Source organism: Typopeltis vanoorti, chromosome 8 (assembly GCF_054136105.1).
Source record: "Typopeltis vanoorti isolate ZY-2024b chromosome 8, IOZ_Tvanoo_1.0, whole genome shotgun sequence".
NCBI lineage: Eukaryota > Metazoa > Arthropoda > Arachnida > Uropygi > Thelyphonidae > Typopeltis > Typopeltis vanoorti.
Window position 1 is genome coordinate 125,222,831 of NC_143556.1, and position 16,753 is coordinate 125,239,583.

Sequence of the window (16,753 nt, forward strand, 5' to 3'; positions counted from 1 at the left end):
ACTGTTGTGAACACAATGTTTAGACCAGGATCCTTTCCTTTGTAGCAGGAGCTTCTCTATGAATCATGCAATGTGTACAAATACATTGTGGGGATTTTTCCCTCACAAGGGCTTGTAAACGTTCATACCTCCCAGACATTACTTGAGCACCATCAGTACAAATTCCAACATAATGTTTCCACTGTATGTTTGCCTTGCATATAAAATCGTCCAATCGTGCTGTGGGTCTTCTTTCTATTGGTTTACAAAACAATAACTGTTCAACTGCTGATAATCCATCGCAAAATCGAGCATGAGATTAAATGACAATCCTTGTTGTTATCTGTTGCCTCGTCAAGCTGAATTGAGAATAATTGGTCTCAAAGCTTCGACAAAAGTTGTTGCTGCATATCTTCACACATATCACCAATTCGCCGAGCAGCAGTATTATTTAGAGGTATGCACTGTAGTTGTTTAGTAAAAACTTTCTCCAAGAATAGTTTCCAAGATATGAATCGCAGCTAGCAGGATTAGGTCTTCTCCGATAGTGTGGGGCTTTTACACCTAGCTGTTTTATATGCAACTTTGTAACGAGCTAGTAAAGCATTTTAATTTACAGACATAGCTTTATAATGCTAGATTTTTGATTTTCAAAAACATTTCAGTTTGGCAGCAAAGACTTTGTTAACAAACCAGGTTTGTTAGCATACTCCTTATGAAGTCTTTTATGTATATTCGGTTTCATGCTATCAGCCACCAAAATTTTCGAACAAATAATACACACACACACACACACAGTGGTCTTTCTTCATCATTTACTTCAGTCTTTGTAAAACCGAATTCTAAATATTCCGCTTCATATTTTCTCGATTTTACTTTCAGAGTGATCTGAACCTGAATTTGTTACGTCAATGCTCCCCAATCGTCAGATGCCCGCTTACGTCCAATTAAAAATTTATCCATTTTTTACACTAGAAAAGATTATTTTTTATGTATCACAGTCGTTGCGAGCAGGAGTAAAATAACGCCTACCATCGACTTTTCACTGTTGGTCACTGTTGCTGTGTTACTGCAGTTTTGCCATTTCAAGCCTCATTTATACTCGCAGAAACATTTCTAGAACATTCGAGACTTCCCGTGACGAAATCTCGAATGTTTCCGAAAGACCGATACGATTTAACGATCTGTGTGGTAATGCCAGATCTATTCAATTTTCGAAAGATTTGATGACGTATTTAATTTGTATTAATATTTAAACATTTTAATTAATTCCTATAACATTTATGGGTTTTATCAGTGTCTCAACACAGGAATTTCAAGGGAGGAAGGTGGGGGTGCCACAAAAACTAATATTAAAAATTGGGATACACATGAAAGAAGTTTGAGAAACACTGATTTACTGAGAGTAGCGAGGCAGACTACGCATTTCTGAACGTATGGTGTCGATACAGAGGCTGACATTATGTACCACTATACTCGCATGTTGATATATACGTGTGATAAAATAATATGTATATAATTATACTAAAATTAAACAAATTATGTAACACACTTTTTAATTATTAGGATTTTAAATTGTATCCAAAATGATGAAATATATATGTCTGTTTATTTACTAACAAAATTCTCTAGCGGTCCACTAGTGAGCCGTGGAGCTTTGAGAAACGCTGCCGTTGCAGTCTTAAGTCTATTTTCAGATGGAGGTGTGACATCCCTTTATACTTGATAAACTTATTAGCCGCTTAAGCTTTATTCGGATTATTAAAATAATAACTAGGATTATCCTGTTCCTTTTCAGGTAAATTCATACGCCACTGCTTTTCACGAAGCTGTTCAGCTTTACTCCATAGCTCTTAACGAGACGTTGAATGAAGGATATGCGGTTGCAAACGGGTCGATAATAACGCGTAAGATGTGGAACAGAACATTCGAAGGTGAGAATACTTTATTTTATAAATGGAAAGATTTCATAACTGAAAAACTTCGCTACAGACATTTTTTTCTTACATAAATATTTTCGGCTAGACCACTTCTTCAGGCAGTCTGATGAATTACTTAATTACAGTACTAAGAGAAAATAGCAGGTTTATTTCTTTCTTCTTTAAAGACAAGCGGAAAATTTGGAGCGCCAATGAGTATGAAGCATCGATGATTATATTATTTCGAATTTTATTTTATTTTATTTTTTGTTTTACTGAATTATTGTTCTAACGCGTCGTTCTCAATAATGTTTGTTACCAGAAGTTCAAAATAACGAATTTACTATCACTTTGTAAATTGATACATTGAGTTATATAATTCATTTGTTTCGTATCAACAGCATAAACCGTTCCTAACCCTCCCCCCCCACACACCACACACACCTCCACCTTAAGAAGGCTATAATACCTCAATAACGAAAGATCTGTGCATTTTGGTCAAAGTGAATAACTTTCATTGTTATTTTGAAAACTATTTTATTGTTATGTGCGATTTCGTTCCATAGCGTATTTCTAGAAACCAGTACAAAAAGTTAATTCAGTTTTGGATGTCTTTTTGGAAAATCAGGCGTCACAAGCCTATTAGCCTACGAAAAGTTCTTCGTGCGCTCACTAACATGTATTTACCTACAGTCACTGACTTTTAAAAATCAGTAATTATCAGGTATATATATATATATATATATATATATATACACACACACGGGGAGGGACAAGTTCTCATAAACACCTAAAACAAAAAGGACTGGTTTGTGCAGCAAGTAAAAGACATTTTTTCTCACAGGATTGCAAATAATGCAGCAGCACTGTAACAAGTGTATAACACTTCGTGGGGAATATGTAGATTAATGTGTAACTTACATAGTTCTACCTGAATTCCTTCATGGTGATTTCATTTTGGAATAAATTAAAACTCTCTTTAGTGTCCAACTGAAAATGTTAAAAGCTCAATTAAGAATATATATACAAGCACGTTTAAGTCAGTATACCTGTTATTTGTATCACGAAGGTTTGATTGCTATTCTGTTCCATACGCAAATTATGTTTGTAAATTTCCTAAGCTAATTAGCAGTTTCGGAGTTCATCTGGTGGCGAATAATATAATTTAGCAAATTAATTCATCTTCCTGCAATACAGAGATGCAAAAGTCAACTTACGTAATGGTCTTTACATTTTTAAAATAATTACAAATATCGAATTGAAAGATAAAAGATGCCTACTTACTCTTTTTTTTTTCTTTGTTTAAAATTGTTGCATGTATCATGGTAATAAGTAGTAGGCTAACTCAATAATTTCTTATAAGTAAGTTAAAAGTGCTTTTCTTATATTTTCCGTGTTATTTGATGTAAATATTTGGAATCCTGGTGAATTTGAGTAATGGTCATCTGCACTTCAATAGATTCCTGCTTTATGACTGATCACTTTAAGATCTCCCAGAGTTTTCGACTACTAAAGTTTTCAATTAAGAACATATATGAAATGCAGGACCACAAAAGCGAGACAATCGGAATTGATATCCATCTACCGGAGATTGATGACTGACGAGGATCACAGTGCATGACCGAGAATGAAATATTTTAATAGATATGAATGATTTTAACATGGTTTACAATGAGTGGATTTTATACGACGTTGCAAAGAATTACAAAGATATTTGAGTTTAAAAAAAAGTCATTGTTCCTGTGATCGTAAACTCACGATTAAAGTAGTCTTGTCAAGTTGCCTCGGTCTTCATAAGGAAAAAGGAAATGTGAATTTTAGAATACAAAACCTTTAAGAAATGGCAGTTCTCCCATTCTTCGATAAGCACCAACTCAAACAATAAATACAAACTTTACTATTACATTACATTACATTACATTACGACGGGGGAGGGGGGGTCTCATAAGTTCTGATAAACACCTGGAACAAAAATTAATTTTATGACTTCTTTATATCCTAAAAGAAAAACAACAAATTATTATAATCTGACGAAACATGAGAGTTAAAGAGTTTTAAGATATGTTCTTTCTTGTGATTATATCAGTTGCTTAAATATCATTTTTGTTCCAGGTGTTTATCAGAACTTTCCAGACCCCCCCGTAATATAATATAATAGTAAAGTTTGTATTTATTGTTTGAGTTGGTGCTTATCGAAGAATGGGAGAACTACCATTTCTTAAAGATTTTGTATTCTAAAATTCACATTTCCTTTTTCCTTGTGAAGACCGAGGCAACTTTACATTACAAGACTTTGCTTTAACCGTGATTTTACGGTCACAGCGACAATTACTTTTTTAAAACTCAAATAGACTCCCCCGCCTCGTATATTGTATTATATTTATGTTATATTGCATTACATTACATTACAGAGTTCTATATCCACAAACATAACCCATTCTTGACTTCCGACCGCCTATGGGAAATACGAGTTCTTGCTTAATGACGGTTTTCCTAGAATGATTTAGTCAAAGCGGAAATTTACTGTATATTATGTTTTTCAAATCTCCTCTAAAGAGAAGCTTTGCAATTTAATAACTAAACACTTATTTCCTGTTCATTTATCATTTTATATTCATCAGGAATTACGGGAATCGTTAGCATTGATGAGAATGGCGATCGTTTTATTGATTATTCTCTCCTGGACATGGATCCCGAGACAGGGGAATATGAGGTAAGGGAAGGAACAGTTATCAGCAGTTTCCATCGTTTGATTTAAAATTGTTCCTCTGCATTTTAAATAAGATTTTTTATGATCAGCTGACAAAGAATCAAAATAAATGTTACCAACACTGAGATATCAGTACTTTATATTTCAATTGGTTTTATTCATATAGTATGGCTAAAGCCAATAAAATTTATCAAATAATTTGATGTTTTCATAACCTTATAAAGAAAATGTCAGAAACAACTGACATTTTCTTTATACGTCTTCTTTATCTTCAAGAGAACAACTTAAAGTGTATATATGCAATATATGCTATTTAATTCAATATGCTCATCTGTTTCATGAGTCTTTCAAACAATCTCCTCAGCTGTTTCAAGTAAACCAGGTATCAAGAAGTGTTTCTTTATATGAACACTTAACTTGTTAATGCGTTTAATGATGATCCCTTTCATTGAAGAAAGCGTAAAATGAACAAACTAAGATAACAAAATGCAACTTGTTTTTGCTTGTTTAGTTAAATTTTACTAATTCTGCGGTAGGATAGTTAGATTTGGGATTAGCTCCTGTGCAAAGTATATAAAGAGAAAAAAGGACGCATTGTCAATTGGAAGCTCAGACTACAGACGTAAAGTTTTTATTGCAATTTATACTGCACGTAAAAATCAGCCACAAGGAAGAAAACAGGATGTTTTATTGGCAGAAAAATTGTCTGAATTGTTATTGCCATGTTAGAAAACTGTAAGGAAACAGCTCTTACGCGCTCCGACATTTACAGTGAGGATAGAAGAGAAAAGTGTCCTTAATCACATTATGCAGTGAGGGAAGAGAAGAAACTTTCCACCAATTTAAAAGTAAAGGAAATACAGTAATTGTACGATTACAATCACTAAGAAGACGTCTGTTTCTTAACTCTGTAAAAAAAAGAGATTTTTTAGTGTCTTCGAATCTTTCCATAGTAGTATGGAAAGGTTCTATAGGCGTATCCATTGGCGTTCCGCTTTAGAAAAGCGTTGCACTATGAATGTAAAAATTTAGGATTCGTAGTAATCACTGAAGTTAGTGATCTTGCAAATGACTAAAAATTAACTATTTTTAGGAATAAAGTAAAATTTGAATAATCTTAGCTCTAAACACCGAGCTGACTTCTTCAATGGAGACTAATCTCAAAGTAGATACCATTATACTCGTAATGTAAGTAAGGATGATGTCGGTATATAGCACGGATATTCGTTCATGACCAGATATTTTGAAGATAATATTAGGATGACTACTAACAAGACTGGAAAATAAATTTATCCAAATTTATTTTCCAGTCTTGGAAATATCAGACGTATGTTTTCAAGATACGTCTGATATATTTTTAGGCAAAGTAACCAAGAAGGCATCATTTGATTTTTATGTATTAAATGATGAGTTTCCTGGAAGATAAAATTGCTTAGGTCGTCATCATCATAGTGCATATCAAGGATTTAGGCCTGGCATGGCCTGTTCCGGCCTTAGAAGTCATCGTTGAATCGTTTAAGAGGACGTCCTGGTTTTCTTTTTCCTAATGGCTTAAACACTTTAAGGCTTGTTTTTACTTGTACTTTAAGGCTTGTTTTTAATTTTCTAATTAATTGAATAATTGAATTGCAATAATTGAATTGCCTAGGTATTCAACTGTTTCTTTATGTAATGCAGCATTGTCACCATATGGATGTAAATGAGGTGAACGAAAACCTGGGACCTGGTTCCCTTTTAGTTTTATTTATGAACAGAGTATAATTTTCATTTGTACAGCAAGCAATTTTGCTGCTTTTGGTGTTTCAGAAGCAATTTTACTTCATGATATGATTTCTTGTTGTTACCAGCTTCCTTGTATGCATAGGGTGAAGTTAATGTTCAGTTTACAGTGTGATATACAATGGAATAACTCTACATTACACCGTAGGATTATTCCATTGGAATTAGAGCCAGTGCTCAAATGGAAAACATAACTAAGCATTACCACTTTCGTTTCGCTTAACTCGTACTTTGCTAAATGACATGATACTGGGTGAGACTGTAGGCAAGCAATTATACTATCCTTCCAAATATCCACTGAATCTGGATTACTTGATCTTAATGCGAGTAATCCTAAGTCCTCGTAAATACGAAAGAAAATTTTGATAATTATTATTAATCTAAAATTCATGTTTTTGCCACTAAAGAGATAAAAATATCAGGCGATTAATTCTACCATGATTATCGGCCACAACTCTCCAACCATTTAATAACTCTTTCGTCTAACAAGATCGTTAAATTTACCTAATTACTTCCTTTTTTTTTTGTGGGATGTTTTTCATAATGTGAGCATAACTACCCAGCTTATCGTTTTATTTAAGTCATTATGATTTTGAACTGTGGATTATTATATATACTTTGAAGAATTAGTTGCCTGGTTAATTCAAAATGTGAAAACGAACCTATCCTTATCAACTTTCTAATATTTTTGGTAACAGCAAAGTGTTGTGTTTTGAAAACGTTTGGCTAACCTGAAAGTGTATTATCTGTTCATATCAGTTACATCACGTTTATGCTTAGACAGAGAAATATAGTACTTCTTTATCTCACTTTTAAAGCTGTTTTGTTTTTAATGTAAAAATCTGCTTATTTTCGTAATGGTAAATTTTCACATCTTCAGAGCTTTGGTCCCTTAACCATTACCTTTCCTGATAAAGTGTATATTAAGTATGAACTGAAACTCAACTTCCCATGAAATGCTATACTTCTATTATATATTGCAACAACGTCGTATTTTAAATCGATCTTTTTTTTGTAGGTCGTAGCAAACTACTTTGGAGTTAGCAAACAACTTGTCGATGTACCTGGAAGAGCAATTCACTGGGGTGGTGGACGAAAATCACCTCCTCCAGATATACCTGAATGTGGATTCGATGGAAATAACTGCACCAATGGTAAGAAAATATTTCATTGCTAGAATTTGTTCTCTTTTCAACTAACACTTTACTTTATTGATACAGGTGAATAATTATTCCCTTGTTACCAGTGGTGCGCTATGGAAATTTAAAAAAAAGGCTCGCATTGTCCAGCCAATCAAAAAGTATGAGGGGACAATCAACCTGTAAATGCTATCATTTTTAAACAAATATTTCATGATCTAAACATGAAATATTTGCACACAATCATCTGTGTTAATTTGTCTTCTTCTTCTTCTGGTTCCCATCTGCCATACGGCCGGGGGAGGGTAGCTATATGCTACCATTCTAGAGAGAGATGATTATGAGCAAGGTGGTTTCCCGTTGCCTTCCTTGCCGTAAGTATTTATGACTGTAACCTGTGTGTTCAGGGGGCCGGTTTGCCTGCTTGCGGGATGAAAAACTCCAGATAAACTGGCGGAAAAAACCCTGCTGCCTACGCCCAAGACCGGCTAACTTGGCTATGGCTGAGGAAGATCCTTAAGCTCCTCACGTCGTGGACGGGAATCGAATCTAGGACACTCCTTCCCCAGGCATATGGTTGCGAAGCGCAAAGCCACTAGACTAACCGCGCGGACTAATTTGTCTTACATAAGAAAAAAAAACATTTTAATTAAAATATAATAAGAATAAAATCTTTTATAATCGCACATATGGAATAGTCCGCATTTTTTATAAACTAAATAAGTTTGTTTTGTTTGCGATAGAAGTTTTTATGACAAACAATCTATAAATAATAAATTAAATATTATTTAAACACAATAATATTGAAATACGTTATATTTCTCTTTTGTTTTTAAACTTCAAGTGATAATCAACGGTTTTACCATACGACTGGCTACCAGAAGGGAGAAGGGTAAAGATAGCGCATGCGCTTATTTTATTTTCAAACTTGGTCGTATTCGTTATAGAGGAGTTGAAACAATAATTCCAAATAATCTATATACTGCCGAATAGACTAATTTTTGTTAGGCTACCGTATGAATTTGTCCCTTAATATATTTCAAAAAATTATGTTGTTGTTGTTGTTGTTGAAAAAATAAAAAAGAAAATAAGAAGAACAAGGGCACACAAATTTTAGAAAATGTAACAAAGGGCTCGCTCGAGCCCCTTATAGCTTACCACTGCTTGTTACCTATAACAGATATATAGTTAATTAACTAATAAGTCTTTTAATAATACAATTTTCGCTACTTTTGACCTACTGAAATGTTCAAATACCTAAATACTCTGTTAGGTATGCCTACTGCAAATCACTGTCTCAACATTCTTCAAAGAGGCAATTGGCATTTGAAATGTATTTTCGCACATCAGCTGTTCTCTATATATGTACTCTCTCCTCCAATACTTATGAGTATTCCATTGTCGTAAAACTTACCGTGCGGTTTTGACTAAGTATTATAATACTTTAAATATAATTTGAGTTTCAGGTTTTGCGGAAGGGTTGATCTAGTTTGCTGCATGTTTTTTTTAATCAAATTTCTAAGTTTTTAAATATCAAGTAAAGGAATTTTTAAGCTTAAACAAGACGAAGATCAGATTAAAAAAAATAATAATTTTTATGTATAATTTTCTGCTGCCTCTGTGATTTACTGAATTATATGTCCTATACATGGCTGTTCAAGTGAATTAGTTTCAGATCACATCTGGACAGAAAGAATATCCAAGACAATTTTAAGAAGACTTGAAAGACTATTGATTAACCATCTTATCCGAGTGAAATGCTTTGGTAAGGCTGTTTATTCGTAGAGTGTGTGGCGTACGGCCACTAACAAATCATATGAAATTATGACTTCTTAAAGAAGAGCGTGAATAGAGGTTTGTGTTTAAGTTTTTGACAATATCATAAATTGTCCCTTTCCTGTATATGCTAATATGCATTAGAGAAACCAAAAAGTTACATTTAATTAATTTCTATCAAAGAAAATTTATTTACATATTTAGGACAACTGAAAAAAAAATGCAGGCCGAAACATTCTCAAAGTAACGAATGCGCTTTGAAATATCTACTGTGGGATTCAAATTCATATTCCATCTCGTCGCCAAAACAAAGTCTTTACCCAGTCTGTCCATTAGATGCATTGAAGGCAGCGCATAATGGCTGACTTAAACTCGTCCGTAGCGCAGATGAAAGAACGAGAGGACCTTACGCCCTTCGACTGAAAAACACATGAGTTCGTTTATCGTCGTGACAGGATGGATCTTTGTATGGCCATTTTCGATTGAATACGAGTTATCCGATCTCCTGAAGAGACAACATTTTTTTTTTCTCTCGGAAACTCAGATTTTTCATCCAGCATGCAAGCAAATCGCCAGAGAATATATAGACAGTTTACAACAAAACTTCTGGCAGAGGGTTAAATAGTGAAGACAATTAGTTTGTAGAGAGGATTACTCTCTGCGATGAGTTCTTGGCCTCCTTGGAGATGTAGCATAATAGCTATATATTTGTCTATCTGAAAAAGCCCCAAAAATCAAACGCTACACTTGTTTAAATTAAGCGCAATTGGAAGAACGACAGTACATTGCGCCCTTCGATTGGAAAAGGTCTAAGTTCAATTCTCGTTATCACTAGAGGAATCTATGTGGGCTTTTTCAATTGAAGGTGAGTTAGCCCATCTCATACGGAGGTAGCAAAATTTTTCCTCACGAAAACTCGGTAGAAAATACTGCATTTCAGAGATTTCCTAGTAACTATGTAAGGTGCGTACTAACTCACTCATGTATTTTCTAAAATCATTCAGACTTATTATTAGAATTACTATCATTCGTTCATTAGAATTCTGCTAGTTCATTCATTCCACCATTTACCTCTGGGTACTTATTCTGCATCAATCGTGTTAGTTACTAAACACTTTCCTTCTTCATAAAAATGAACATTTCTAATCGGAATTAGACGAGAGTCTACATACCGTTGGTACATTACAGAACCACAAGGAAATAATTTATGTACCATGTCAAGTGATTTGCTAGAAAACCTGCTGACGAACTGCTGAATTTGTTTTTCGGGATTATAACGCATGCTCAATAACTGCATTTCTCCCAACGACAAGACCAAAACATACACTGCTTGGAAAGAAGTCAACGGACTCCACAGTGTGAGGAACAAACAGTCAGGACGCCCACCTCCATAAGATGTGGGACCTCCTTTCGCTGCGATTAGTGCAGAATCCTATTAGGCATGCTGTCGCAAGCGTACGACAGCGTTCAATGGGAAATTTTAACCATTCTTCCTGTAGGTATATAAAGTGGTCCTTGGCTATTGTGGGAAAGATATAGCTTTCCAAACTTAGCCTCGACGTTCCTGAAGCTCAAGTTCATCCAGCAGTTCAATGCGGTTCTATCATGGTAAATCAGAACTCTGTGAAAGCCAGTCAAGTGTCGTGACGTTTATGTGCATAAACCACGCAGTTACAGCAGTAGCCTTATGACAAGGTGAGTTGTCTTACTGCAAGAGACATTGGCCAGTCCCGTAGAAATGCCACAAATTAGGAGGCATCACATTGTCCAGAATATTCAGAAATCTCTCGGAGTTCAATATTCCTCGGATCTTTGCTTGCGGTGCAAGCAAAGATCCGAGGCCAAACCAGGAAAATAAGACTATACCGCTCACTGCCCCCTCCGAACTTAATAGTTGAGATTACGCACTCTAGTAAGAGACGTTCACCAGGCATCCGGCAATCCACCATCCGTCCATCTGCTCAGTAGAAGGTGAAGCGTGATTCGTCGCTCAATAACATTGCTTTCCAAGCTTCCACGTACCACTGTACACGCTCTTTGCACAACTGAAGACGACTCTGCGTGTGGGTTCGGTAATGTGGTGCTCATACATTGCGGTTCTACTATGGTAGCCCATGTTATCAGCCTTGTTTCTGAATTTTTTGGGAAGATTTGTGTGCCCCGAACTCTGCATTCAACGTGTTGGCCAACGAATAGCGATTTTTACATATTACCCTTCGTAACACCCTACGGTCAGGTTCAGTGAGTGTAATGGGTCGTCCAATGCGGGTAGCAATTGCAGTTGACTCCCTACTCTTCCATCTCAGTATGGTTTCGCCGATTGTTATCATGGGATGTCCCAATTTGTCAACAGTTTGCCGAACAGAAAGGCCTGATATATATATACTATCACAACGCATATTTCAAAGTGCGTCAGTTCCCTATGAAAAAATTCTTTCTAAGCAGTATATATGAAATATTTTGATCAAAAATAATTTTATCTAGATCCAACCTACATAGTAAAGGTGTGTGTGTGTGTGTAAAATATATACGTAAGTTTTAATCTATTTTTGCAACTTTTGGTGGAGCGTTGGTACAAGCGTTCTTCCCATTTTGAACGGTGTAGGGAAATATTTAGAACTAGTTTCACCAGGGTCAAAAATAATAATACTAAAAATTATTCTTGCATTTTAAATGAAAATTTCTTACGCTTCCTATTCAAAACTTGCTACATACGAAAGGCTTAAGACGGACAAGGTGCATTTTCTAATGAAGGAATCAGCGAGAAGGATCCTATTGAGTGAAGAGTTCGAAGCTACATTCCTTAGAAATATTTGAGGAAAAAGATATTCCAGAAAACGGAGATTGAGAAAATGGAGGAGGAACAGCGGCACGTTTGATTGTTCTGTGAATGGACAGGAAGAAGCTGCTGCTCGTCTTATTATTAGCACAGAGAGGAAAGTGGAGAAATGCTGTTGAATAGAATAGTGCTAATGGAACTAGTTGTAGTAAGATAATAACATCGAAACAGAACTTTTCAGAAAATATTATAATATTTTGAGTGAATCTGTTGGTAGACATTCGGGAAGAAGAAGAGAGAGAAAATCATTATTTAGTTCAATTTCCCTCATCTGGACAGGGACAAAGACTTTTAGAAAATATATGGTGAATTACGCATGTATGACAAGAACATTTCAAGACTGATGAAGGTAAAAAAAAAAAAGCATCCGTTCTGTGTGACAGTGCTGAAATTAATCGTAAAAGTATGTGATAAGCTATTCTTCATATTTCAACTTTTAGTGTTTTAAAAACAAGTTTTATCTCTTTCAGAGATGCTTCCTCAATATGTCACCATCTGTGTTATTCTTGGTAGTACTGTCATGGTGTTCTGTGTAATATCCTTCTTCATTTATAGGTAAGTGTAAAATACTTTTTTATTGAAGTGTGAATAAAATTTATTTGAATCAGTTTCTTCGGTCAAATGTATTTGCAGCTTATAGAAAGAATTTGTATAGAAGTAATTTGTCTTTTCTCAATGTAAAATTAGTTTACTTCATTACTGTTGTGCATATTGCATCACTTATATATATAAAATCTACAAATGAATTTCAATTTCGATGTAAAATCGTTTATACATAGCGAAGATTCGGGCGCTTGGAATTGGTGCTTTGAGATATTTTTCCGAATGTTGACAGTGACCCGTGCACAGCACTGTGCAATGGAATTCTTACGCATTGCAGACGCCGAACGTTTTAATTCATTGTCACTTACTTCAGGAGTCCTTGTTTCTGCTTCTGATCAGTTTAAGACTTTCTGACATTAAATCAGTTGCCTTCAGAGATGGATGCATTGATCATTTAGAAATGAAGGACACGTTGAGACACTGAATGTCTTTTATGGGCATTTTGTTTTAAGACATATTAAAGAGCAGAATGATACATTCAGCCAACGAAAGAGTGCATAGCTATTACATTAAGTACCATGGGTGCCTAATAATAAGTGCCAGTGGTAATAAATAATCTAGATTTTTTTTTCATGTCACTTCTGGACTTCACTAAACAATGAAGTTGTTTTACTTCGGGGGACGGAAATCAGACTTATCATTTCGGATTCAGAACTTACAGCTGATTGGTTGGAAAATTAAAAATCGGTTGGAAAACAATATCCATCTGACCAACCAGACTGGTAAACAATAACTCTAGATTATAATAATATGCAAAGGGTTTTATTATTAGTAAAAGTATTACTAAATAGTGTTAGGTTTTGAGCAGATAGTGGTGATAAATATCAGCATTGTATGATTATTCTCTTAAATAATAATTTAGATCAGGGGACTTAATTAGTCCAATCTCGGGAAGCTAGATTTGAATGACCTTAAACTTACGAAATAGCTTGCATATTAAGAAAATGTGAATCTGAAGATGTATGTGGGTCCTGCATTCCAAATTATGGGAATTCAAAATTGCAGCCTTTGAAAAAACAATAAATCAACCCAATTTATTGTTTTATCTCAATCTACAAATGTCATACTAAATATAAACTCGCATAAAAACTTAAATGTATTTTTTACAGTTAGTTATATTTCTAAGAAAGCTCTTTAGAAAGAGTGCATAGCTATTATGCTTTGTTTTGACTTGTAAATAGCAATAAAAACATAATCTCGCTTATTTACATCAATCAGTTAATTATAAAAAAGAGATAATTTCCGAAAGCATCAATTGACTGAATAAGAGAAGTTTAGGAGATATTGAATAATAAAATAAAATAAAAAAATTCTTATCAGAAAAAGAAATGAAACAAATTATTTTTATTTCAATAATTGGCACACGCCTGCCTATTTAAAATATGAAGCGTAACCAAAAGCGGTCTTTTCGTTGTCTACATTGGAAAAATAAATAAATATGTGATCGATTTCGTATACAATTATACGTCTATCGTATGGTAAACAGATCTTGCTCTTTATTTAAAGAGTAGTTGTCGACAATTAACGAGAGTGTGCATATTATTCAAGTACTAGAAAACGCTAAAAGAGAAATCCGATATCGTTGAGCGATTTATGCGTAACCACCATTTGCCTATATCCATTTACTCTAATGACTTCCGGTTTCTTACTTAAATGCATTTGCATGTGCTTTACTGGAATGGGAAGAAAGAAGTAATGAAGTCACTTAGATTCGTGCACAGATGCCTCTTTCTCATGTCCGATTTGTAACGTTCGCCTCGAGTATCAATGAGTTATTATTGTCAACTACGCGTTTTCATCAAATGATCGTTTTTTGGTTAATGAAGTATTTGAAGTGAGAAATTAGATTTATTTATTTCTAGGGGGAGAAAGAGAATATGTGTTCGATCCCAATAATGGCTAATTATGATATTATGCCTACCTTGTTTAGTATGCATTTATTTATTGTCGAATAATTTTAAACTATTTCGAAGAGTATTAGAATAGTTCTAGTACATAAAACCATACCTAATATCAGTTTGAACCTCATTATCAACATCTCCAATTTGCAAAACTACATATTCTGTTCCTAACAGAAACGCGACTCCCTCCTTCAAATCACTTGTTTTATCTGGCCTTTTTAAAGCTTCATATTCACCCAGTCTTTCTGTCTCAAATAGCAAGCTTTCATTCTGATATCCCAAGTCAGAAAATCACTTCAGAATCTCTTCTGTTTTAAGTTCTTTTTTTTTGGAGGGGGGAGCTAAACATCTCGTATATACATCTGTTAAATTCTTTTTTGTTGATTATCGGTACTCGGTTAATGTCAGCAATTATTGCTTTCTTAAAGTTAAATCTTCAACGCTCCAACTTGTTTCATTTTCTGGTTGCACTTATCCAGCAATTTCAGGATCATCGCTCTCTCTCATACACAAATTGTTGAGGCATACCAGATCCTAAAGAATCCTCATCAGTGTCAAAGACTTCGATACATTCTCACCTGTGATCTCTCTAAGAATATATGGGATGGTATTTAATATTCTGGGAAGTTCAACGTACGTTTAATTGCCTTTTGTTCATTAAGTTTTATACATAAATCTTCTAGTCCAAATATTTGTACATACTACAACACTGATTCATTTTTAAAGGTATGGAAACATTCATTCTCCATTCTAATTTATATTAATTTATATTATCCTCCCTTATCTAAACCACGGTTTTCAAAGCGTGCCCTTGTTCCATACCACTGTTGTCATAATAATTCAAAGTTTAATTCCAAAATTGATTCCAAAAATGCCAAACATGAATTATATCCAAATGATCATAACCTTTTGCAGCATGTCCAAATGGCAGTCACTCTTTGTTCTTGCCATAGATAATGAGTCCTAACTGTTGTAATATTATTCTGCTACATCTTTTTCTAGAAACTGGTTCTCTCGTATAATTAAGAACAGAAAATGCCAGTATTCTATCAACGTTTTCCCCTTTTGTGTAGATGATCGTAATGTGTCTTCCTATCATTCAATACTCGCAGAAGTCAATGCTCTTTGATTATTCGTCAGAAAAAAATAATAATCAGCAAAATAAAAAAAAATCAGCTAACGCCTTTTTTATTCCCGTAAACGGGAGTAGGCGAGGCCATTTAGCCCTATCTAACTTTTGGAGACTGAGTGGGCAGTTCAATCTCCACTGGTACCCAATCAGAGACAGATGGCCCAAGGCTATCACTAATTAAGCGGTACGCAGTGAAGAGAGACGGCTCAAATGTGCCGCCATCTCGTGGTCCCTGACCCTAACACAATATATTTAATGTCTGAAATAATGTGGGTTCTACGGTCGATTTTCTTGAGTTTACAGGACGAAAAACCCGAGTTTCCGGGAGGAAAAACCTGCTTGCCCGTGCCAGAGATCGACTAACTCGGGAACCGGTCGAAAAAAGGCTTAAAAAAATTTCCTCTAGTCGCCGACTAGACTCAAAACCAACCCTTCCTTCGTGCGGCCAAGCGCGGTGGTGTGCAAACGCCACATCCACTGAGCTACACAGGCTCTATATTTTGTTTCCATATTTTGACGTGTTGGCAGCTTTTCTCTATTTGAACATTACGTAGAACTGAACGGATCTTCTTCCTCAAAAGTTTATCTGAAATGCTGTGAGGTCTGTTTCTTCCTTACGTTCGTCAACTGTCTGCTCCAGTTAATTGCAAATTCACTTCATAGTTAATCTGATGACAATGACTCGCGCTCCTCTTTATCATTTAATAAGATAAAGAGCAGCGCGCTACCTAGCAAGAAAACTTAAATATTTATTTCTAACAACCCAAAAAATTTGATTTTACATCTAGGTTGTCTGTTGTGATCATTGTAACTTCATTTTCAGCATAACCGTTTCCTTCCAGTGTTATTACATTTGAAAACTCCCAGACTTCCATAAAATCACGAGATTTCTCCCGTTAGGACAACTCTATCATCTGATCTTTCTTGGCAATAAACGTATCATAAGGACTGTCTCTTTTGGCTTCTAAGAAATATG

General features: G+C 34.8%; 1 protein-coding gene across 4 annotated transcripts in view; it reads left to right on the forward strand.

Moving 5' to 3' along the window:
• Positions 1-16,753, forward strand: part of LOC150104333 (atrial natriuretic peptide receptor 1-like) — a 263,087-nt gene that overhangs the window by 154,382 nt on the left and 91,952 nt on the right. For all 4 annotated transcript variants that reach the window (XR_016548692.1, XM_090396922.1, XM_090396924.1 and 1 more), the window contains exons 4-7: positions 1,778-1,913; positions 4,520-4,611; positions 7,406-7,541; positions 12,612-12,696. Coding sequence is in view for 3 of the 4 variants with exons in the window: in XM_090396922.1 (XP_090253048.1) it covers positions 1,778-1,913; positions 4,520-4,611; positions 7,406-7,541; positions 12,612-12,696 (449 nt within the window). In the remaining variant the exon portion in view is untranslated. The remainder of the gene's footprint in view (positions 1-1,777; positions 1,914-4,519; positions 4,612-7,405; positions 7,542-12,611; positions 12,697-16,753) is intronic.